The sequence below is a fragment of the Chelonia mydas genome, chromosome 5 (assembly GCF_015237465.2).
Source record: "Chelonia mydas isolate rCheMyd1 chromosome 5, rCheMyd1.pri.v2, whole genome shotgun sequence".
Taxonomy (NCBI): Eukaryota; Metazoa; Chordata; order Testudines; family Cheloniidae; genus Chelonia; species Chelonia mydas.
In genome coordinates this window covers 49798012-49823051 of record NC_051245.2, presented here as the reverse complement: position 1 = coordinate 49823051, position 25040 = coordinate 49798012, and the positions used below count along the sequence as shown (strand labels likewise).

The 25040-nt window shown below is 40.5% G+C and overlaps 2 protein-coding genes across 4 annotated transcripts in view; both read right to left on the bottom strand.

The window, feature by feature from the left end:
* Positions 1 to 15845, bottom strand: part of CCDC125 (coiled-coil domain containing 125) — a 38213-nt gene extending 22368 nt beyond the window's left edge. Inside the window, exons 1-5 of one of the 2 annotated variants that reach the window (XM_043546281.1) lie at positions 15567 to 15845; positions 10961 to 11318; positions 9059 to 9117; positions 6739 to 6825; positions 3566 to 3643 (exon numbers count right to left, since the gene is read on the bottom strand). In XM_043546281.1, coding sequence (XP_043402216.1) covers positions 3566 to 3643; positions 6739 to 6825; positions 9059 to 9117; positions 10961 to 11318; positions 15567 to 15635 — 651 coding nt within the window. In that variant the 5' untranslated portion in view covers positions 15636 to 15845. Of the gene's footprint in view, positions 1 to 3565; positions 3644 to 6738; positions 6826 to 9058; positions 9118 to 10960; positions 11319 to 15510 lie in introns of both variants that reach the window. The other variant, XM_007059225.4, reaches the window with a different exon arrangement.
* A 1836-nt stretch (positions 15846 to 17681) lies between these two features.
* On the bottom strand, positions 17682 to 24951 carry AK6 (adenylate kinase 6). 2 transcript variants are annotated; one of them, XM_007059226.4, is made up of 5 exons: positions 24817 to 24951; positions 23789 to 23881; positions 20031 to 20089; positions 19240 to 19385; positions 17682 to 19087 (listed from the first exon to the last, which is right to left on the bottom strand). In XM_007059226.4, exons 1-5 carry the CDS (start codon positions 24842 to 24844, stop codon positions 18898 to 18900), a joined length of 516 nt encoding a protein of 171 aa, XP_007059288.2. In that variant the 5' UTR covers positions 24845 to 24951; the 3' UTR covers positions 17682 to 18897. The 2 variants fall into 2 exon arrangements, with proteins under 2 accessions (XP_007059288.2, XP_037759079.1); XM_037903151.1 differs by lacking the exons at positions 23789 to 23881; positions 24817 to 24951 and adding an exon at positions 22910 to 23102.
* Between the last annotated feature and the right edge of the window lie 89 nt (positions 24952 to 25040).

Here is a 25040-nt window from a genome sequence, read left to right as displayed (position 1 = left end):
CTCCCAGCGCTCTACATCTGCAAGTGTAGCCAAGCCCTAAGACACTCTTACACTGGAATAAGAGAGCTCACACCAGTGAACAGTTTAATTGAACAGGTGCAAGTTTGTGTGAAGACAAGTGCTCACAGAAAGGGACATCCCGGCTCCAGTGACGTTACTGGGAGTTTTGCCGCTGACTTCAATGGGAACAGGATTTCACCCAGAGTTTTTAAGATGGAATCCTCTGAAGAGTTTAAAAGGAGATTATAAGCTGCTGGGGCTTCAGAAGTCCATGTGTCACAAGTCCCTATTAGCTTTTTAGGTTAAGACATTCTGTATGGTTATTTTCCTTGGGTGATGCCTACTAATTGGGCGGTTGGGGGAGAACAAAACAAAACCCAACAGATTCCTTTTCAGACACGAGGTTAAGCTAATTTATAGTTTAGGCTGTCCAAAAATGCATGGATATTATGCCATGGTTTCTTTAAGTACCTCTTTCCCTTCACAATAAGTGTTCTTTTCAATACTCATCCATCTTTTTGATATTAGACAGTTTCTCCTGCGGGAGTTTCCCATACTAACAGTAAGCTGCTATCTGTACAAAGAATATCAAATTGAAATTAGAAAAGGAGTACTTGTGGCACCTTAGAGACTAACCAATTTATTTGAGCATAAGCTTTCGTGAGCTACAGCTCACTTCATCGATGAAGTGAGCTGTAGCTCACGAAAGCTTATGCTCAAATAAACTGGTTAGTCTCCAAGGTGCCACAGGTACTCCTTTTCTTTTTGCAAATACAGACTAACACGGCTGTTACTCTGAAACCTGTCAAATTGAAATTATTTGTATAAAGAATATCAGTATGTGTAGAAATCAGACCTAAGTCTGGATGTAGCAGATAAAATTACTACTTGACAGATGGCACACTGTTAGATACATACTGAAAAATTCCCACTCTGCTTTAATGGTTTTACTGTGAAATTTTGTCACCGCTTCTCTGCAGTGGTGACAGTTAGCAACAATCTTCCACTGAGGACACTAGAGGTGTGTTTTACCTAAATACATTAGGCTGCACTCAAGTGGATAATGGTAAAGTTCTCCAGTATCAAAGTGACACTATCTCATGGTAACACTGCAGTAAGGTACCTTGTTCTACACTCACCTTTTTGAAGAAAAATTCTCCAAACCGTCAGCATAATGGAGAAATTGATGGTGTTAACTGCTTTTGAGTAATAGTTCACATTGGGAGAAAGATCACGTGATTATCCTCCTTCTAACATGCTATCATTCCAACTAATCCCTTTGCCTCACTACACAGCAGTATATAGTAGATGAAGAGGAGGAGCAGGTTTTCTGCATATTAGGAGTGGCACTATTAACAGCTTTAGACCCAAGTACAATTGAGTCAGAGAACTGGTTATAACATGTTTTTCTCCTAACCCAACTACAATTATAGTGTACAAGGAAACTTCACTGTATCCAGTAACTGTACTAAAGCAGTAGGTATTTCCAATGTCCTGCCTATACTACAAATTGTAAGTGTTGTAGCCAGGTGCTGCAACTCAGTTTTACTTGCAGTGCGGACAAGTCTTCAGGATGTATTCTATGTGTTGAGCCAGTTAGGCCAGACGTTTTCCACAGGCATTCATGTAATCCCTATGTCTTATTCAGAAGGAAAAGCTGCCTCTTTGTGGCATATTACAGTATAAATTCACTGTGAATTAATACTGTTCACTTATGCATACTTAATTGCCAGATAAAAGGTGGAATTCTGTGTCCATATTTGACAGGTTTCAGTGTAGTAGCCGTATTCGCAAAAAGAAAAGGAGTACTTGTGGCACCTTAGAGACTAACGAATTTATTTGAGCATAAGCTTCCGTGAGCTACAGCTCACTTCATCGGATCCATTCAGTGGAAAATACAGTGGGGAGATTTATATACATAGAGAACATGAAACAATGATTGTTACCATACACACTGTAACAAGAGAGTGATCACTTAAGGTGAGCTATTACCAGCAAGAGAGCGGGGGGGTGGGGGGGCGGGGGAGGACCTTTTGTAGGGATAATCAAGGTGGGCCATTTCCAGCAGTTGACAAGAACGTCTGAGGAACAGTGGGGTTGGAGGGGGGAAATAAACATGGGGAGATAGTTTTACTTTGTGTAATGACCCATCCACTCCCCGTCTCTATTCAAGCCTAAGTTAATTATATTCAGTTTGCAAATTAATTCCAATTCAGCAGTCTCTCATTGGAGTCTGTTTTTGAAGTTTTTTGTTGAAGAATTGCAACTTTTAGGTCTGTAATCAAGTGACCAAAGAGATTGAAGTGTTCTCTAACTGGTTTTTGAATGTTATAATTCTTGACGTCTGATTTGTGTCCATTTATTCTTTTACGTAGAGACTGTCCAGTTTGACCAATGTACATGGCAGAGGGACATTGCTGGCACATGATGGCATATATCACATTGGTAGATGTGCAGGTGAGCGAGCCTCTGATAGTGTGGCTGATGTGATTAGGCCCTATGATGGTGTCCCCTGAATAGATATGTGGACACAGTTGGCAACGGGCTTTGTTGCAAGGATAGGTTCTTGGGTTAGTGGCTCTGTTGTGTGGTGTGTGGTTGCTGGTGAGTATTTGCTTCAGGTTAGGGGGCTGTCTGTAAGCAAGGACTGGCCTGTCTCCCAAGATCTGTGAGAGTGATGGGTCGTCCTTCAGGATAAGTTGTAGATCCTTGATGATGCGTTGGAGAGGTTTTAATTGGGGGCTGAAGGTGATGGCTAGTGGTGTTCTGTTATTTTCTTTGTTGGGCCTGTCCTGTAGTAGGTAACTTCTGGGTACTCTTCTGTATGTAATATTTTGTACTTGTCTAAATCCCACTTGTATATCTGTAAAATGCCCATGTATTGGACACCTTAAAGGCTCAGTACCAAGCATAACATTGAAGTAACGTTCCTTAGAAAGTCAGACAGCTGACAGTCTAACATTTGATTAGAGATACAAGTTCAAGTCTTAAAAAAATGAGTTAAAATAGTTTCAATCACTATCCTTGCCCTCAACTCTCTCCACCAGTTTCTAATGGATCTACATTTATATTCCTATTCTCAGAATGTCTCTCCCCCATCTTGCTCCCCTATGTGTGAAAAAGCCACCCACCCACTCATAAAAAATGAGAGAGAAAGTGACTAAAATTGGAGAGTTGGACACTTAACTCTCTTAAGTTCCTTTGAAAATCCCAGCCTATAAACAAAGTGCCGTCAAATTCACAAAGTGAACAAGTTGAAAAACGTTATTTTTTCTGTCTTTTCAATATAGTAATCTTAAGAATTATTTGTAAATAGAAGGTACAAATGTTCAGACATAAATGTGATAAGTTAACATTGTCTCATTAAAGCTAAGTGGGATGAGACTTCTGTCAGCAAAACTTAAAACAAATAAAGTCAGATATGTATTATATTCAAAAATAGAGGGACCACCTTTGTCACTTCAGAATAAATCCTAAATTATTGGTTTAGCCTCACAAATTACAAGGAATAAAGCCACTATGATATTAGCATGATTTTGCAGAGACAAGAAGTCTGCACCCTTACCTTTTCTAAAGCTCTCTTTTGTTCCTCAGTTTTTTGAAGCATTGCTTTTGTATGACTAGTGGCTTTATTAAACACTGTCTGTGAAAAAGATGAACAACAACAAGATCATATAGATAAATCTAACAGTATTATATAACTAAATTAATGTATCATTTTACATCATGTGGAAACTGCCATTCTAGACTTACAGGTGGTATAAAGGATTATAAGCTCTAGGAGCTATTGGAAGAAGGAAAGGGAGGGGAAGCAAGATAGAAATTAGAATATGATTTTAAGGTTTGATATCTCACAACCTGTAAAGGTTAGAACTAACCAGCATATGCTTTTGGAAAGCTGGGATATCAAGCCCTGTTTTTGAAAGACCAAAGTTTAAATCTGTCATTAGTCCCTCAGCTTAGCTGTTCTTTTTGGCACTAGTTAAGGACAGAATATAGAAAATGCAGAACCTCAGACTGGTTTTCAGTTCCCAGAACACATGTGCATGGAGACTCATGGAGAGATTAGGTATTTAACTCCCAAAATTAACCTGCTCACTGGTGACAAATGTCGGCACCTGTGAATCAAAGGGAGCTCTTCTTGACCTTAGGTTTTATAGGTTCCAAAAGCCACATTTTGCTTTCATGACAAGGAGCAACCACTTCTTAAAAACTTAAGTAGATTGATATAGCATTATCTATAAAAAAACAGAACAAAACTGTGGGTCAGAGTTGTGAGTGCAATTCCTTACTGACGGGTTAAGTCACATACACTTCCTCATATCAACAGACTCATAAGGAAGATAAAGAAAACTCTTTAAATTAAATTTACATTTGAATTGATTACAAAAATCCTAGTGGTTTTAGTATTCAGGATGTTAAGCTTTCAATAGCTGGGCTGCAACTACAGCTGTGTTTCAACTCCTGCTAGTCTCTGTTATTTTTAAAGTTTAGCAGCATTTCAAGAACATAGGAATGGCCATAATGGGTCAGACCAATGGTCCATTGCAGCACAATATCCTGTCTTCTGACAGTGGCCAGTGCCAGATACTTCAAAGGGAACGGAACAGAAGACATTAATTTCAAATGATCCATCCTGTTATGCAGTCCCAGCTTCTGGCAGTTGGCAGTTTAGGGACACCTGGAGCATGGGGCTCTGTCCCTGACCATCTTGGTCAACAGCTCCTGACGGATATATCCTCCATGATCTTAACTAATTTTTTTTTGTAACCAGTTATACTTTTGGCCTTCACAGCATCCCAGACAATGAGCTCCACAGGTTGAAAGTACATTGTGTGAAGACGTATGTTCCTTATGTTTATTTTAAGCCTGCTGCATATTAACTTCATTGGGTGATTCCTCGTTCCTGTATTATGTCCAAGGGTAAAAACCTCTATTGTATCACTCCTTAGTTGTCTCTTTTCGAAGATGAACAGCCCCAGGCTTCTTAATCTCTCCTTCTATGGAAGCTATTCCATACCACTAATCATTTTTGTTGCCCTTCTTTGTACCTTTTCCAGTTCTAATATATCTTTTTTGAGATGGGGCAACCAGAACTAAATGCAATATTTAAGGTGTGAGCGTACCATGGATTTATATAGTGGTATTATGATATTTTGTTTTTTTATTTCTCTCTTTCCCAGTGGTTCCCTACATTCCATTAGATTTTTTTGACTGCTGCTGCACATTGAATGGATTGTAACAGCTAATTTAGAACCCACCATTTTGAATTCATAGTTGGGATTATTTTTTCCAATGTGTATTACTTTGCACTTCATAGAATACCACAGTTGGAAGGGACCTCAGGAGGTCATCTAGTCCAACCCCCTGCTCAAAGCAGGACGAATCCCCAATTTTTGCCCCAGACCCCAAATGGCCCCCTCAAGGATTGAACTCACAATCCTGGGTTTAGCAGGCCAATGCTCAAACCACTGAGCTATCCCTCCCCCCGTCAAATAAGTCTCAAAGAATTCTAAAGATAGGTGAGACATGATTTCCCTTTACAAAAGCCATGTTGACTCTTCCCAACATATTGTGTTTATCTGTGTGTCTGATAATTCTGTTCTTTTCCCAAGAGGTTCCCAAGTTCCTAATAAACCTAAAACCCTCCTTCCTACACGATTGTCTCATCCATGCACTGAGAGCCTTCAGTTTTACCTGTCATTCTGGCCCTGCGTATGGAACTGGAAGCATTTCAGAGAATACTATCAGGGAGGTCCTGCACTTTAATCTCTTACCTAGCAGCCTAAATTTGGCCTCCAAGACCTCTTTCTTTTCTTTCCCTATGTCACTGGTACCTACATGTACCACAACCACTGGCTCCTCCCCTGCACTGCACATAAGTCTGTCTAGATGTCTCATGATATTTGCAACCTTTGCACCCAGAAGGCAATTTACCATGTGATTCTCCCAGTCAACACAAACCCAACTATCTATATTTCTAATAATTGAATCCCCCATTACTGTTACCTGGCTCTTCCTAGTAACTGGGGTTCCTCCTCAGGAGAGGTATCCTCAGTGCGAGGATACCATGACATCATCTGGAAGGAGGATCCCAACTATGGGATTGTTTCCCTACTATTGGATTGTTTGCCTCTGCTTCAACTTGAAAAAAAAATATTAAAAAAATCAAAAAGATCCTTTTTTCTTTTAAGGCCTGTCTATGTTACAAAAGTAACTTTCAAGGACCCAGGGTACTGTATGGATGACCAGTGACCCAGGTACAATGCTGATACAATTTTAAATGGACGGGACCTAACAGTACTGTAAATGGGTTGCGTAACCACACTAAAACCTTGGAAATTGATTGTGGTGTCTTTGATTTTAATAGTAAACAAAAACATCACAACCCATACAAAAAAGAGATGCCCTAACAGTTATTAGGGATTGTCTCTTATTGTGAGAGATCTGGGCATGAACTGAAAGGAACCTCTGATTTGTGATGAAAGACACAGCACAGGAAGTAACATTAGTAAAAGGAGTCAAGGGAAGATAGCATCCACTGAATAAAGTGAATAGATCCTATAAGGTCAAACTACCAATGTGCTATTATAGCGGAACCTCTTTCAACAATAGTTGTGACTGTGTGTGGAAAGGAGTAATAAAATCATAATTGCTAGCTCTTTAATATTCAGGTACAGTTAATACTTTAAATTAAAACCCTATTAAATAAGCTGTTAATTTAAAAGCACTTCTTACCATATTTTGCAGAATTTTAAGTGCTTCTTCTTTTCCTTCAAGTTGTCTCTGCGATGCTTCAAGCTCTACTTTTAAAATCTCTACCTCCTGCAAAAAAACAAAAACATAAAAACTAAAATAAAAGCCAGAACAGTCTTGTTATGTCTCAACAAGTTGTTACCAAATGAGCTCCCTTCACAAGATAATCTTTACCTATTAATATGATTTACAGCTTGTTTCCAATATGACATAATGCTAATGAGAATGCAAATTTAAACGAAATGTATAATCAAGCATACAAACAATTACTATTTCTTCCCATTCTCTGCAAATGTACTTTAAAAACATATGATTTCATTCTGTAGTTCTTTTGTTTTATGTTTATTCTGGCACAGGCTTTTGAACACTATGCCCCGTTCTGCTCTCTTCTTTTAATTTGCTACAACAGTCTACGGATATTATATAATATATGGATACTATTCTAGCATTATTTTGTATATCGATAATTAAGCAGCTGTCCAGGTAAAAAAGCTCCTACCCAACTGTATCCTCATTTGGATGCCTGGATCACCTTCCCTTCTCCTCTTACAAGGAGGTCAGTTTGCAATTTCCAAGAGTTAAAAAGAAAAACCACTCACTCCCTCTGCCCCCTTCCATTTCTGGTGAGAAGCAACAATGACCTGCAAGCGCGCACACACAAACACAAAAGTTCTGTCTTGGAACTTTAGGTGAGTCAGAGCAGAAAAGCAATGTTAAGAACAAGGTCTCAGACAAAAATATCCCAGATTCTTTTAACTGAAGTTCACGTTAAAAATAAGAAGTCAGTCATATTAACAGCTGAAATTCATTTTGCAGATTTGTAGGTGGTAGAAACCTGACTGGCTGCCAGAACTAGATTCTGCTCCAAAATCAACACTGACAACCAGCATTTGTTACAATTCCACTGATTCAGCAACTGATATTGAAATGTGCCTGTATTTGGAGGACTGACTTGGGTGTCCAAATTGAGCCATTCAGTTGAATATCTCAAAACAAATGGACAAAAATAAACGTTGGTGGAACAGATAATGGCAATTAATTCATTCAGTACAGAACATGATTGTACGTGCCCTACACAATCAAGAGTTCAAGTATTTTAGCGTTTCACAAGTAGTCCTTTTCCTAGAAAATGACAATTTCCTTATCCAGTGATTTTAGCCTTCAATCTAGACTATATAGGCACATATGCTTTGTATTTAGTTTCCACCTTACATTTGGTCTCCAGAAGCAGCACACGCCAACTCTTTGGCAAATCATTCCTTTGAAGTACTTCATGTTTAAACTGCAGGACTAAGTAGAGAATTTCAATAAAATTATGTTCTTTCTCTCGCCAACAGATTCTCAGATGCATGATGCAGAGCAATCCTATTGAGTACAGAGTGCCTCTTGGGAGTTGTTGAACACCTTCAACTCCCATTGAATTTAGTGGAAGTTGAGGACACTCAGCAAATCCTAGGTGTTGAGCACCTTCAGGGACTGGGCCCACATTTTATGCTATTTGATGGCTAATAGAATGCTTTCTGACTTGCACATCCTCTCTATGCCAAAGCTTTATGCCTTTATCCATATACCCTCTTGAAATGGTTTTCATTTTTACTCTGCTAGAATGAATGCTAGCTTTAACTGGAGGCTCCTATTTTGTTCTCTTTACTTAGCTTTTCATTTTTGTGGTATGTTATCTTGTTACTAAGACAATACTAATGTGTAAAGGGTTGTTTTTGGTATTTGCTTTACTTTGATAGTAATAAGATTTGTGTTCCTATGTTTGTCCTCATGTAATAGAAGTTGCACCACAACACATTCAAATGACAATTTTTCTTTGTACTGTACATCATAGCACCCCAATTTACCAATATTTGATTAGTAAATTTGGTGATGTTCCTTGAGATTTTACTGTTCTCTGCATGCCAGGGTCCCTTCAACATAGCTGGCTTGAAGTAGGCCTGCCAGCTTCCATGTTGGTGCTCCAGGTTTCCAAACTGAGAGTGTAATGAAGAGATTGCTGCTAAATGAAGTATTGCCCCTTTAAGGCCCTCCACACTTTGGGAATCTAGAACAAAGAGTCTGCCTCTTCATTGCACTCCAGAATCAGAAAATCCAGAGGACACACTGACCTTCAGTTTATAGATCCTGGGGCACAGAATCTTTTAAGTCTCCGAACTAGCTCTCTGATTGACAGAGCTCATATTTACCCAAAGTTTTGGGTATTCTAAGGTCTTCCAATGAAATAACATTGTACATATTTTATTACGTTATAATAAACAAGCATTTCAAAAAAAGCCCATTCAGGATTAGTACTAACCTCTATAGCCTCCCGAAGTTGTTGCCTTAATTCTTCATTTGACACTTCAGAATTAGACTCTGTATAAAATTGATGAGATACCAACACATTCACAAAACTCCCAATTCTTTTAGTTTTCTTTACCTTTATATTGATAAGAGAGCCCATTTAGACACTCATTATCATCCGTGTAATTTTTATGAGGCTAAACAACACAGAATTACAAAATACATTAGAACAGTATCTATTATGTGGTCTGCAATATTTCACATGTAAAGAAGACAAAAAGTTAGAAAAAGAAAAGTTTAGCCACACAGAGAATAAATTAATTTCAAGTGTTTCCTTTTATCAAAAAAAAAAGAAACAAAAAACCTCTTCCCCCCCCCCCCAAATGCATTTTCATTTTTCCTGTATATTTATGAAAAAAAGTGTTTTCAGTTTTCAACGATTAAAAAACAAGACAACAGCTAGCTACCAGGTGTTGAAGAACTCTAATTGCATAGAGTGTGGATGATTTGCATGAGCCTTGCAGGAGTACACGGAGGGAAGCACTGCACTGGATCCACTCATTCAACTCATATAGATCCCAGGTGCTTATTATGGGCAACTGCTTTTTCTCACCTAGGCCCTGATCCTTCAGTGACCTCCACTCCACATAGGTAGACCCCTATGCAGAGGCCCAATGAATTCAACATGGTTCCATGTGGGCTCAAGCTCTGCTTGCATGGAGCTCACTGCATAGACCCTTATCACTTAGGGTGCAAGCAGAAGCATTGTGAAATTGACTGGGATTGCACAAGTCTCATAAATTTCACACTGGTCCTGCTGACACCAGCAAAAGAGCAATTATGTTGGACAGTCTGGTTTATGTTGGAGGGGGCAGGAGTGAACCAGAGTGACTAGAACACCAAAGAGGGAAACACTCAGTTGGGGGAAGTAAGAATAACTAAAAAGATATTTGAAGGAGAGGGGGGAAAAAAGGAGAAGCACTAACTGTGGTTGACTATATTCACAGCACTGCCACCTTTACATAAAATTCAGCACTAATAATGAGAAAAGAGAGAGAGCTTCAAATGCTGTAGAGTAACTTTTTAAGGGTGAGATTGTTCCTGAACTATAATTTCAGTGAAATATCAAGCACACATGTTTGATATTTAGCTGGAAACTAAAGTTGAGATATAATTTCAGGGATGATATACTTAAGCAATTTACAGACACAAGGAAGTGGAACAGGACTGTGTCATTCCAATTCCTCCATAAACAAAGAAAATTAGTCTGCTTCTTCCCCTGCCCCCTTATTTCCTGATCTCTTTGTCAAACCTCACTTTCAATGACCCCATGAAAGAGGGGTCATAGGACCAGTAGCTGGAAGGGAAAAATCCAATATAGCTTCAACCCCTACCATTTGAAGAGGCTGGAGGGAGAGCTGAGACCATCCCCAAAGTAAACTGAAATTACAGTTGAATGCATTTGGCTGCATTTATACAATAGTTCAGTGTTTATCATGCTAAATCAACTCCCAAATTCTAATGTAAATAAACATTTTTATTCAGCAATTCTGTGTCTACATATTTTTCATTCTGTCATAAAAATATCTCAGCACTGCAGAGCAGTATCAGAAAATATAAGCAGCATAAGTAAAATTCTTAAGCAATATTAGACTTGTAAGGGTGACTAACTTTACAGTGATATGACATGAGCTCGAAAGATTGTACAACACTAACTTTTAAGTTTATATCAGTTACTAATGTATTGTGCAAACATTACAGGCACATCTTAAAAATATTTCATTAGAGGTTCTCAAAATGTTTTAGAAACATTTTGAATAAAGCTTCATAAAACTCTGAGAAAATAATCTACCTCACAAATTTCACAAACAGAGAAACTTCAGGGGGCAAATAATGAACTAAAAGTTAGTCTTACCAGAACTATTTTGTCGGCTGCATCTAGTAATACCACTTATTCCAAGCTTTTTGGATGACACATCATACAAACCATTGCATTTTGAACAGTGAAAAATTGCAGCATCACTTTCTTCCCCTTTCTTTAGCAGAAGCGGGTTGAAGATCTTATCAGACCCTTTCCTAGATCTAAATGTGTGCACATTTAAACCTTCCATTTCATAGACACCACCAGGTCTTCTACCAAGTCCATTTCCCAAGTCTCCACATGTCATGTCATCCTCTTCACCTTCCGAGTCTTTCTCCTCCTGTTTGCTCTGTAATGTGAATGCCTCACTCATTGGCAATGTGAATGGTGTCTTCTTCAGAACTCTATATACCTATTTGAAAGGGAAAAGATTCTCAGACAAAGTAGCAGTACAGAAGGGAATGTAGTACTTTGTCTGAGATGAAGTGAAAAATCTTGTGTTTTTAGAGTCCCAGTGTTTTCCAACACCATGTTCAAGATCCCAGAAAATGTCTATTGTGCACCTGAACAAAACACATTAAGATAATCTAAGTCATTTGTGCATAAAATTCCCTGCTAGGTATGCAGGAGTGATTCTGGTGTCTTGAATCTAAGATTAAACAAACAGATCGGTTTTAACTGACACAAAAGCGGCAGATATTTTCAGTTTGTTCAAAGTATGTTTCCAATAACATAAAACCATATCAGTGTTCTGGTCTCTGCCAACAAGGCACAAGAGAACACACCTACCCACCAGGTTTCTTTACTTAAAAAAAAAAAAGGCAGTAAAGAGGAAGTATTATTAGGTTTACAATTCACTAGGTACAAGAGTCACATCAAGTTCTCTGAAGTGTGTAACATTTAGTTCATGCACAAGTAATTAATGTACAGTAGAAGTGTAAGAAAAATTATTCCCTTCTGAACTTTCTTGAATTTGATGGATTTAGTTTTAAACAATTTAATACTATTTTCAATCGAGGCTTGTTAAGTGATAGACATTTAATTTATAAAAACAATTAAACCTTTATAAAGAGGAAACACTCTATATCCTTTCCTTAGTCATAGATCACCTTCATTCTGTGTGGATTATTTTTAGCATGCTGAAATGTCAACACCAGCTGACTTGGTAACATTTTCAATACTACAATAGTTGCAAGCTGATGTAAACATTTCTAAATCATATCCCACTAATTTGGACTTTACCCGTCTTCATTTTCAATGTGATTTGATAGAAATCCCAGAATTTTTTTCTAAGAAAGGGGAGGTCACCATTTATCTTTTAGGCATTTTCATTGTGCCCATCGCCATGATGTCTAGGACTAGAAATTAAAAATCGAAGAACAATTTATCTCCAAACTTCCAAACTCAACTGCTGCTACTTATTTGGTTTACAAGCTCAATTCTTCCTGCCAACCCTGTCTCCTTATCTTCTCTCATGGAAGAAACACAGTGATAGACAGTCCTGGATTATTTTAATTAACAAAAGTGTGTAAACTCCAGTCACATTTTAAATATATTTCAAATTCCTCCCAGATGAAACAGAGCATCCTGCAGCCAGGAAACACAGATGATCATGCTGAGACTGCAAGGTAAGAAAATCAAAGGCCAAATTCTGTCTCCAGGTATACTGGCAGTGCAGAGCTTCATCCTTCCTTGTGAGCAGAAAGTAGCAACACAGACCAAAACAGATATTCTAGAACAGCGATTCCCAAACTGTGGGTTGGGACCTCAAAGTGGGTCGCAACCCCTTTTCAATGGGGTTGCCAGAGCTGGTGTTAAGACTTGCTGAGGCCCAGGGCCGAAGTCCAAGTCCAAGTCCTACCACCCAGGACCAAAGCAGAAGCCTGAGCTCTGCTTCGGTTTTGGGCCCCCTGCCTGGTTTGGCAGGGCTTGGACTTCGTCTTTGGACCCCCTCCTGGGATAGCAGGGCTTGGGCGGGCTCAGGTTTCGGTCCCCACTCCTGGGGTCATGTAGTAATTTTTGTTATGAGAAGGGGGTCATGGTGCAATGAACTTTGAGAACCACTGCTCTAGAATCAATAATTCAGACGGAGAGCCTACTGGATAGTGTGCATATTGGAGAGTGTATGAATATTGACTCGTTAAATGTTTATTCTTTAGCAAACCTAATTAAATTTCTATTCACAGTAATTTTTCGACAGACTAATGGATTATTTTTTCAGTAATGTTAGTTGAGTGGCCCACTTAACAAATATGTAAAGTTTAAAATATGCCCCACGCTGCTTAGAAACGCATCTATCTGTTGAATAAGAAACTCTCAACATACACCTGGCTGTTTGAAAGAGGATAATCAGCAAAGTCTGTGTCTAATCAGTTATTTCTTATTAGACTCAAATTTATAAGACTAGAGCAGATATTCTACATAGGGTAAATTCCTACTCTTTACACAAGGACATCTAGAAAGATGAAATGATACTTAGTTATTATGGTGAAGAGCACATTAGAAATACCACAGTGAATAAACTGTTTTGACAGTTTAATGATGAGCTCCAGTACAGCATGTATCACAGAGCTGAAAGTGCCCAGTAATCACAATTGAATACTTTAGCTCAGGGGTCGGCATCCTTTCAGAAGTGGTGTGCTGAGTCTTCATTTATTCACTCTAATTTAAGGTTTTGCATGCCAGTAATATATTTTAATGTTTTTAGAAGGTCTCTTTCTATAAGTCCATAATATATAACTAAACTATTGTTGTATGTAAAGTAAATAAGGTTTTTAAAATGTTTAAGAAGCTTCATTTAAAATTAAATTAAAATGCAGAGGCTTCCGGACTGGTGGCCAGGACCCGGCCAGCGTGACTGCCACTGAAAATCAGCTCACATGCTGCCTTTGGCACGCATGCCATAGGTTGCCTATCCCTGCTTTAGCTGGTTACAAACCATGATTTATACCTATTGTGAAAGAGGCTTATTTAGAATGTAAAAACACAACCTCTGAGATCCATCCTTAGGCAGCCTTCTGTATATAAGCAGCTATGTTAGGAACATGATAGCTCATTTTTCTACTATCAGATTGAATAAAAATATTAAAGCTCTCAGGTCACTGTAAGTCTTGTAGTCAGTTACTGTTCAGTTAGTGCTTATGTGCTGAGGAAGTTTCACAAGAGGTACACAAACAACTAAAGATTTTTTTAAAACTAGGTTTGTGCACTTTTTTGTACTTTATAATTTATAAAGTCAAAAGGCATTTTTTAAGATTCTTTTTTCCCTGCCTGTTTTTACACTAAAAATTCAAGTCACATCTAGCCTAAAGGACTATATGGCTTTGTTTACATTGGAAATTAAAGGTCTGAAAAATCCTAGCTGTGTAGCTCCATCACCAGTGGAATGGGTGGAGGCTACAGCATAGACAAGGCTCAGGCATTTTTACAGTGAGACCATTTTTAATGTCTGAGCGTACCTAAGCTCTGGCTACACTACTGGTTCCTCTGCTGCACCTGAGGTAAACCACAGGTATAAAAAAAAAATCCTGCTAGATACAAAGACAGAGTCTCTCAGCCTAAATAGGTTCCGAATGTCTAATTTAAAAATATAGACAACTGTTAACCTTTTCAAGTCTTCTTTATACATCCTAACGCCAAAAAAAGCAATGTTTCTCCTTGTGCAGGACACTTTTAAATAGCAGTGAGATATTGAGAGTCAGGGCCAAAAAGGTATTCTGGTCAAGGTGCAGGAGTGAAAAAAGTATCATAGAATATCAGGGTTGGAAGGGACCTCAGGAGGTCATCTAGTCCAACCCCCTGCTCAAAGCAGGACCAATCCCCAATTTTTGCCCCCGATCCCTAAATGGCCCCCTTAAGGACTGAACTCACAATCCTGGGTTTAGCAGGCCAATGCTCAAACCACTGAGCTATCCAGTTTGGCCAATGTACGTGGCAGAGGGGTACTGCTGGCACATATCACATTGGTAGATGTGCAGGTGAACTCTAGTAGGTGGCTCTAGTCATGAAGCACCTAATTCCAGGAAGTGCTCGATGCCATTAACTAATACTCAAGAAATCAAACCCTTTGCGCTTCCCTGTGCACACGTGTGATTTCTCCTAAGGAGCAAGGAAAGAAATCACACCTGTGTACAGAGGAGCGCGGTCCCCCGCACTCAAGCTCAGCACCATCCCCCTAGGCGACTACTCAGCGCTGACCCCAGAGCGCCTGGCAGCACCTGAACCCTGGGCGCGTACACCCCCAGCACCCACTGCGTACTGCTGCTTCATATTGTGCAAACCCTGCTTTATTACCAAACCCAGCCGCCTGCACCCCACCCCCACCAAGGCCTCCTCCTGCCCCTAGGTCCCCAACCTTTCCCCTCAGCCTCCCTGGAGCGCCCAACCCTGCAGCCCAGCCGCACCCCTCGCAGGCTCCCCGGTGCTGCGTTCCCAGCGCAGCCCGGGGGAACTGCCCCAGGCGGCGCCGCTGCTGCCCCTCCTAGCCAGGGCGCGAGGGCCCCTCCGAGCCCGGCGGCGGGAAACCCCGCGGAGCTCCCCCCCGCCGTCGGGACAGGCCCGGCGGCAGCCAACGAGAGGCTGTGACCACCCCGCGGCCCACCAACCTGGGTCTCTACGCTCAGCAGCCACCCGCGCTTCCTCGTCCCCCGCCTGCGAGTACCTGCAGCGCCGTTCCGCCCTCGGGGGGCAGGGCCTCAATCAGGGCTGCCCCCCCGGCAGGCGTGTGCATGGCGGCGCTACTAGCTTTCCGTGTGGGGCCTCAGCCAGGGTAGGAGTGGGGCAGGGCGGGAGAGAGAAAGCACCGGGCGAGGGCAGGTCGTGATGCTCCCCGGCCCCAGAGCCGTGGGCGAGCCCGCAGGCAGAAAGCAGCCAGGAGCCTGTGGCAGTGAGGACATGAGCAGAGCTCAGCCTGGCGTCCAACTGCCCTCTTAGCATTTATTATCTCCTGTGCCGCAGGAGAGACGATGGGCTTTATACACACAGATGGGGTATATGCAATTGCTGATACTCATAGCCAAAAGGGGGTTAAAAGTTCCCCCTGCAGAGTGGATGCCATAACTGACTCTTGTATAGATGGCTTCTTGTAACTTCTAATGCATCTGGTGCTGACCCCTTCCGGAGACTGGATTCCACACTGGATGAGCCATTGGCCTGATGTGCTGTGACAATTCTTATAGGACAGGAGACATTGATGGAGCATCCCACAGAGTTCAAAATATTCAAACAGCTATTAATGGTAAGTGATGTTGTCACAGAAGATAAAAAGCTAAAATAGATGTAGAGGCATACAAGTTACATGTCATAAGGACATAAGAATGGCCATACTGGGTCAGACTAAAGTCCATCCAGCCCAGTATCCTGTCTACCAACAGTGGCCAATTCCAAGTGCCCCAGAGGGAGTGAACCTAACAGGTAACGATCTAGTGATCTCTCTCCTGCCATCCATCTCCACCCTCTGACAAACAGAGGCTAGGGACACTATTCTTTACCCATCCTGGCTAATAGCCATTAATGGACTTAACCTCCATGAATTTATCCAGTTCTCTATTAAACCCTGTTATAGAGCCCTATCCTTCACAACCGCCTCAGGCAAGGAGTTCCAAAGGTTGACCGTGAGCTGAGTGAAGAACTTCCTTTTATTTGTTTTAAACCTGCTGCCCATTAATTTCATTTGGTGGCCCCTAGTTCTTATATTATGGGAACAAGTAAATAGCTTTTCCTTATTCACTTTCTCCACACCACTCATGATTTTATATACCTCTATCATATCCTCCCTTAGTCTCTTTTCCAAGCTGAAAATCCTAGCCTCTTTAATCTCCCCTCATATGGGACCCATTCCAAACCTGTAATCATTTTAGTTGCCCTTTTCTGAACCTTTTCTAATGCCAGTGTATCTTTTTTGAGATGAGGGGACCACATCTGTATGCAGTATTCAGGATGTGGGCATACCATGGATTTATATAAGGGCAATAAGATATTCTCCATCTTATTCTCTATCCCTTTTTTAATGATTCCCAACATCCCATTTGCTTTTTTGACTGCCCCTGCACACTGTGTGGACGTCTTCAGAGAACTATCCACGATGACTCCAAGATCTTTCTCTTGATTAGTTGTAGCTAAAATAGCCCCCATCATATTGTATGTATAGTTGGGGTTATTTTTCCAATGTGCATTACTTTACATTTATACACATTTAATTTAATTTGCCATTTTGTTGCCCTTAGTTTTGTGAGATCTTTTTGAATTTCTTTACAGTCTGCTTTGGTCTTACCTATCTTGAGCAGTTTAGTATCATCTGCAAACTTTGCCACCTCACTGTTTACCCCTTTCTCCAGATCATTTATGAGTAAGTTGAATAGGATTGGTCCTAGAACTGACCCTTGAGGAACACCACTAGTTACCCTGGTGTTCATTCTGAAAATTTACCATTTACTCCTACCCTTTGTTCCCTGTCTTTTAATCAGTTCTCAGTCCACTGAAAGGATCTTCCCTCTTATCCCATGACAACTTAATTTACATAAGAGCCTTTGGTGAGGGACCTTGTCAAAGGCTTTCTAGAAATGGAAGCACAGTATGTCCCTGGATCCCCCTTGTCCACAGATTTGTTGACCCCCTCAGAGAACTCCAATAGATTAGTAAGACATTATCTCCCTGTACAGAAACCATATTGACTTTTGCCTAACAATGTCTGTACCAAGCCACTCTTTTCCTGAGAATATAGTTCTAGATGTTACATTCCACAAATCTGATACAAATAAAATAGACCAATTAACACTTTTTATATTAATGTACTTTAATTTTCATGTTTGGAAAAATAATTTACCAAAAATACCTTAAAAAAAAAAGCAAAAAAGCCAAAATTGCTTTATGGAAGTACACTCAGAACTTGTTTGCATTATAGTCCTTCAAATCAATCTGAACATTTTTCCTCTTCCAGCAGGTGATAAGTTTAAACAACTCTGGCAGTTTCCTACTCTTGTAAGATTCTGTGGTCCTTATTCAAGCAACACTCCCATTGGGTTCAGTGGGAATGTAACTTGCAGGATCTGGCTCAAAGGGCTCACAACCCACCATGAACAAACAAGATAAACCCATCCAAATTAAACACTATCCTTTCACATAGATCCTTGTTAACAGAGTCCAATCAGATCATTTCCATGCACACAGGCCACTCAAACAGTTACAGTGAAACCTATAAATAATGACGAGCAAAGAGCCTGCTATTATTGTAGTTGTAATAACAGCTAGATGCATAATGCAGTACAATTAATAAAGAGGAATTCTTGCAGGGACTGACATTTAACTGGCCATTATGACAGGTGACGACAGGCAGTCAAGCTCAGATTTCACTGTAGTCACTTACGTCTGTCCTCAAACAGTAATCCACACTCCTCTTTCCACAAAATGATATACTGCTGCTTCTTTAAACTTTCCATTCACAAAAACTTTAAAATTCACCCAAAGTGAATAAAATAATCAACATAAAATGAGCAATGGTTTATATTACGGAGAAATATATGAGGATATGCTCCTCTATGCTATGAAGAAGCTTCTGCTGTTTTAAAATATCTTAGCATTTGAAAACAGCTCACAAAAGTCATGCATTTCACATATCTGCCATGAACATAAGCCTCCAAATATATACACACTCCATTGCAGCCTGGAGCTTTCTCTAATGTAAGAATAGCCCGTGCGCTCCTGACTTCCCTCTATAACCATTTGATAATATAGATCCCAGCTCCTCTCAGTACAAAATCCATCCGTCAGTGGTTGGCATTATTTTAATTTAACCATGTCAGATTCATCAGTATGATCAATCATTATTATAATTCCTCAGTTTTCCCTCAGATTAAAAAGTTATCATTGTTCAATTATACTTCAGTGACTAAAAAAGGTTAATTTACCATGCCACAATTACAAATTTCATTTATTGAACGGCTAGAATAACCTGAAAAAAAAAAAAAAAGTCCGTGTTCCTTTTTCCTCAGATTTCAGTTGTTGTCTTTCATCCACTGCTCAATCCACTGTATAATCTGATCTAAATTCCGCTCCAGGTCCTCTGGCGTGTTACTAGGCAACTGGTGTACAATTTCTTCCTTATAAGATGACATTGCCTCTTCATAAATAGTCTGAAAAATCTCACATTGAATGTTGTCCTGTAGTTTTTTCCCTTTGTACCCTCTAAACACAAAACCAAAAGAACACTTAGATAAGCAAATATAAAAGAAAGAGGACTTTATATCCTTATCTTACACAAAACCCTGAATTTGTACTCTTGAAAGGCTCCTGTGAATCCGCATGACAATTCAGCTTCATTTACTCCACTGATTTACCTGCTTTCAAGTCTGTCATACAGAAATGAGTTTTCAGTGCGAAGTACAAATACTATATGAAACCAGCGTTCTGGGAAGAAGTCACAGCCATGATAATCAACAATAACTCCACCTTCATTCATTTTGTCTTCTAGTTCATCAATTACCTACAGAAAAGTCAGAGAAAGGCTCAAGAAAACTAGATGCAGCTTCTTTGTACAGTAAAAGCTTTGTTATCCAGCAACATTGGGGGAGTGAGGGGTGCCGGTAAGTAAAAAATTCTGGTTAACTAAGAGAGAGAGAGTTTGGGTGTGGGCTCAGGTTTGGGGTGTGGGGGGGTTGGGGGGCTTGGGCTCTGGGAGGGAGTTTGGGTGCAGGAGGGGGCTCGGGGCAGGGGTGCTGGATCCAGGCCACGCTTACCTTGGGCGGCTCCCCGCAAGCAGCAATGTGTCTCTGCTGCTCCTAGGCGGAGGCGTGACTAGGCAGTTCTGCGTGCTGCCTCCCCCCAGCAGGTGCCACCCCTGCAGCTCCCAGAGCCCATGCCCCGCACCCCCTCCCGCACTCCAAACCCTTTGTGGCTGTTCCTCTGCCTAGGAGCAGCAGGGACATGTCGCTGCTTCCGGGGAGCCAAGCAAAGCCAGCTAGGAAGCCTGCCAGCCCCACGCCAACCGGACTATAAACCAGACTTTCAATGAAGATCAGAAAAGTCGGTTTACAGAGCTTTCCGGTTGGTAAAGTACCAGAAACACAGCTTTTACCGTAATTAACCCCACCCCCACTTTCAATATGATAGATTTTGAAGTTGGACTCACTCGATCTTCATCCAAAATTGGGCATTCATATTCCTCATCAAAGCCTTCATATAATTCCCCTATAGAAAAAAAAGAGTCCACATTATTTTGTGAGATAATGGTAGTCATTTGACAACACATATATGCTAATCTGACACTGACAGTCAATAGAAATTACGTTTATTTTTCAAATTCTTTAAAATCTATTGTATAGATTTGTTTCAATAAAACAAATGCCATGGATAAAAGCATTAGCTTGAACATTAAAGCCGGGTGGATTGATTTAAACCAGCAAACAGGAAAACTGGATTTAAATAACTGATTTTAATCATGTTTTGCGTTTGAACTTTTTAGTTACTTTCCTTGGGAAAAAAATTGATTCTTCTTGGTTGGTACCAATTAACATCCTGATTTACAACTAAATATGGCCTTTACACTAAATTTGTTGCTTCCTTTTGCTAACCAGGAGGGCACTACAGCTATATAAATGTATTTAAGCAATCATATAGCTTAATTTACATTTATCCAAATTCTTGATTTTTACAGTTTTTATGATGTTAGAATATGGTTAATGATGCATTTCTTATTTACTAGATGATTAATTTTTTATTTGTGATTTATGTCAGGCTCTCTTTAGATTTTATGCGTTTTTAATTGAATATTCAACAGAATTTTTATTTAATAAAGTACCTTAAGATACATAAGAAAAAGGTTTATCAAAACATGTTTTGCACTTAAAACTAACTAATATATTAAACAGAGGAATTACTCTCTGCAGTTAGTGAATCGAACTGATTATTTCTGGACGCCGTGTCCTTCAAGATTTTAGAACTAGTAAATATCATCCTATTGCAGCTAGTATTTGATTCATATATTGGAAGAGGAAAACAAGTGCTCCTCCTTTTTCAACTTCCAATTGGTTTCCTAACTTTGAATGAACTAGTTGAATTAACTGAAATGAAGAAAATATTCTCTCTGTACCTCAGAAGAGGCTATAGCTGTCAAAAGCTGGTTTAACACTTCAGAGAATTCTGGTTCTAGGTGCATAGGCATTGACTTCTATCAGTTCAGTAGTATGGGGTTTCTTTAAAACTTGTCTGCAAATATGTATTGCTTCATATTATTTCTGGTATTTAATTTAAATGACTAATAGATTATAACAAGTGTAGACCTTTACATAGGTTGTCAATTTCAAATTTAAATAGTTTATTTTATAAAAATCCTGTTTTTAATTTAAATAAAAAATCCAATTCATTTTTAACATATCAATTTTTATCCACACTTTATTAAAACATCTGTCATATCACAAGCCATTAGCACTGAATTATGCCTCTACATGGCAAAGCTACTGAGGGAAATGAGGACATGAGGTGCAATTGTATAAGGGTGGGAGGTATGGTGAGCAGCTGGTCATGTTTAACCTTTAAAAAGGTGCAGTTAACACTTTCCCAAGTCTTTATCTTTCAGGTGTCTCAGGGCTTCATCCTGCAATCCTCATTCCCTTAAGTAGTCCTCACTGATGCAAATAGTCCCACTGATTACAAAAGCCCGATCTTGCATCCAAATCTATACAAGCAGACCCCCATGGGTGGTGGGTATCATAGGCGAAGGAGGCTGTGCCTCCCCAAACAGCCAGGGGTGGCCCTGCCCACATTCCGCTCCATGCCCTCCCTGCTTCCTTCCCCCTATGCAGTGGCCTTGGCTTGGGCTGGGTCCGCGCCACCTGGTGCTCCTGGGGCTGGGGGAGCTAGCCTGGGTGAAGGCCAGTGGCCGCAGTGTGGAAGCTCTGTGTTCCAGCAGTTGCAGAAGAGGTGAAACCTTGTGTGGAAGGGGCAGGGCGGGGCTCGGCTCGCCTTCCTCAACCAGCGGTTCACATGCCACCCAAGCAGACTCCTATGTCTACATGGGTCCACTTGAAGGAGAGGGGCCAGCGGGGCTGTCTGCATGAATGAGGATTGCAAGACAGAGCCCTGAGTTTGTAGAAAACTTTTTTGAGAAACAGTTTATCACATAATTAGACTATAATGTAATGCCTGTGCTCAAGGGAGCAGAGTTAAGGTTATGCACGAGACTCTGACCTTAGCATCTCCAGATCTGAGTGCCTTACTGTGCAACCTTAATTTTCTCATAATGTAGTTCTTCAGATGGAACAAGAAAATACAGTACTGAGCACTAAATCATGCTCTTGCTTTTATACTAGTGAGGAAGATAAATAAAAAGGAAGGGGAGGCTGCTGAAAAAGAAGTCATTTGCTAATATCCCTATTATCCTACCCTGGCTTGTCAGCACTAAGGTAGGACTTTGCCCTAAAACCATTGTCAAGGTTCCTTCCCCACTCTGAACTCTAGGGTACATATTTGGGGACCTGCATGAAAGATCCCCTAAGCTTATTCTTACCAGCTCAGGTTAAAACTTCCCCAAGGCACAGATTTCCTTCTTGCCTTGGGAATCAGCTTAGGTTAAAAACCTGATACGCTGCCACCACCAAGTGATTTAAACAAAGAACAGCGAAAGAGACCACTTGGGGGGATATTTTTAGGAAAGATGTCTCCAAGCCCTACACCCCCTTTCCTGGGGAAGGCTTAATAATAATATCCTCACCAATTGGTACAGGTGAACACAGACCCAAACCCTTGGACCTTAAGAACAATGAAAAATCAATCAGGTTCTTAAAAGAAGAATTTTATTTAAAGAAAAGGTAAAAGAATCACCTCTATAAAATCAGGATGGTAAATGCTTTACAGGGTAATCAGATTCAAAACATAGAGAATCCCTCTAGGCAAAACCTTAAGTTACAAAAAGACACAAAAACAGGAATACACATTCCCTCCAGCACAGCGAATTTCACAAGCCAAAAAAACAAAAGAAAATCTAACGCATTTTCTAGCTAGATTACTTACTAACTTTACAGGAGTTGGAAGGCTTGCATCCTTGATCTGTTACCGGCAAAGGTATCACGCAGACTGACAAAACCCTTTGTCCCCCACTCCAGATTTGAAAGTATCTTGTCCCCTCATTGGTCATTTTGGGTCAGGTGCCAGCGAGGTTACCTTAGCTTCTTAACCCTTTACAGGTGAAAGGATTTTTCCTCTGGCCAGGAGGGATTTTATAGCACTGTATACAGAGAGGTGGTTACCCTTCCCTTTATATTTATGACAGCCATCAAGTCACATTTGGAGAGATTGAGGAAAGGAAGAAAACAGGGCAAAGTGTAAGAAAAAATGTGTATAATGGACATCAGTCTGAACTGTATTTTGTAAATGCACTCAGTGTGATGGATAGATACATGATCAATATGGTGGCATCCTATTAGACTATTAATTTAACAAGGAATACTTATTATTTTAACAGGATTTACATGAATATAAGTCTAGTATTTATCTCAAAAGAAATTATTACAAGCTCTCCTAAATGTATCACACCCATCAACCCACCCAAAAAAATTTATAATTTTGATTAAACAGCAGTAATGTACATTTAATATTTACCTATTGTTTGCAAAAAGAAAAGGAGTACTTGTGGCACCTTAGAGACTAACCAATTTATTTGAGCATAAGCTTTCGTGAGCTACAGCCAATGAAGTGAGCTGTAGCTCACGAAAGCTTATGCTCAAATAAATTGGTTAGTCTCTAAGGTGCCACAAGTACTCCTTTTCTTTTTGCGAATACAGACTAACACGGCTGCTACTCTGAAACCTATTTATTGTTTGCATGTCTCTCTTATACAAAGCAAATATATTCTAAATACTCCAATGGAGTATACATTGTTATACAACCTACCTTCTTTTGCCAAATCACCCACATTAACATATGTTGCCCCTATTCTTCCTGCAAGCTCTTTGCCCAGTGTAGTCTTCCCTACACCAGGAGTACCTATAAAACAAATTATATAAAGTGATACATTATTTAAATCAATGCCATTCATATAATGTATTTGTATCATACCTAACATAAGTACTTTAGCAAATAAATACATTATGGTACATCACAACCATAAACTCACTGATAAGCAGAAACACAATTATGTTAAAATGTTTAAAAAATAAAGTTTAGATTTAAAGGAACCAACTCAGCTGTGCTGATCTTAAAGGCCACAAATGTCTCTTTAAATAAGTCAGCCAGAAAAGTGTACCAAAAAACCCCACAACAAAATAACTACCACTAAACCCCACCCCCACAGAATAACAGAGGAGAAGGGGGAGAAGAAAGTTTGGCAAGAAAATACAGATCTGAATGGCATCAGCAAATAAAAGTGAAATCTGCTCTACACTACGCAATTTAAAACTGACCCCAAACTGACTCTGGTATCATCATATGGTTATGGTAAAGTCCTAGCAACACTCTGCCAAAACCCTGAATTTGAAAGCCAGTTGTCAGACTAATTGTGCGAATGCATCACTGCCATTCTCAGCAAAGAACTGATGGGAAAAAACTCCTCGATCAGACCGTGACGTATCAAAAGCTGATAATGGATCGAACAAAATTAATGAAACATGTCATGGGATCACTAGCCTTTGCAATCGTTAAACCACTTAACCCAAAGCAGTTCCCTAGTTTCCGGACCACTCCCAGATCCCCACTGGCAGGGACAAAGGAAATGGACATTTGCAGACTCAACTGCGGCTTCTCTATAGATCTCGTATTGGTCGCTCAGGCCAGCAGCGAACCCCTCATCGCTCAGCGACCACGTGCAGCGTGAGGACGCGCGGCTCAGCCAGCCCGGGGCAGGCGGCGGGGCGACCCCGCGCTGCCCCGGGATCCCATGTCGCTGCTCCGGCGACAGGGGCGCGGCTCTCACGGTTTCTTACCCGTGAGCAGGATGTTGGGCCGCCGCATGTCTGGCGTCTCGCCGGCTGCTAGGACGAAAGCAGCAGACGAGTCACCTAGGAGACACGTGAGCACCTGTCCAGGGCCTTCCCTGGCCTCCTAGCTCGGCGCAGCCTAAAGTCGTCAGCAGCTGCGCCGCTGCCGCCGCGCCGCCGCTTGTTCGGCTCTCTTTGGCGCGGGTCCGGGGCAGGCGCTGTGCGGGCAG

What these genes read in the sequence shown, in the direction of transcription:
- AK6 (XM_037903151.1), bottom strand. Translation starts at nt 23,033, where the DNA reads ATGACCAATGAGGGGACAAGATACTTTCAAATCTGGAGTGGGGGACAA. An exon ending in TTCCAACTCCTGTAAAGTTA is followed by an intron (nt 20,090 to 22,909) that starts GTAAGTAATCTA and finishes TTTTTTCTATAG; the next exon opens with GGGAATTATATGAAGGCTTT. An exon ending in CAATTTTGGATGAAGATCGA is followed by an intron (nt 19,386 to 20,030) that starts GTGAGTCCAACT and finishes ACTTTTCTGTAG; the next exon opens with GTAATTGATGAACTAGAAGA.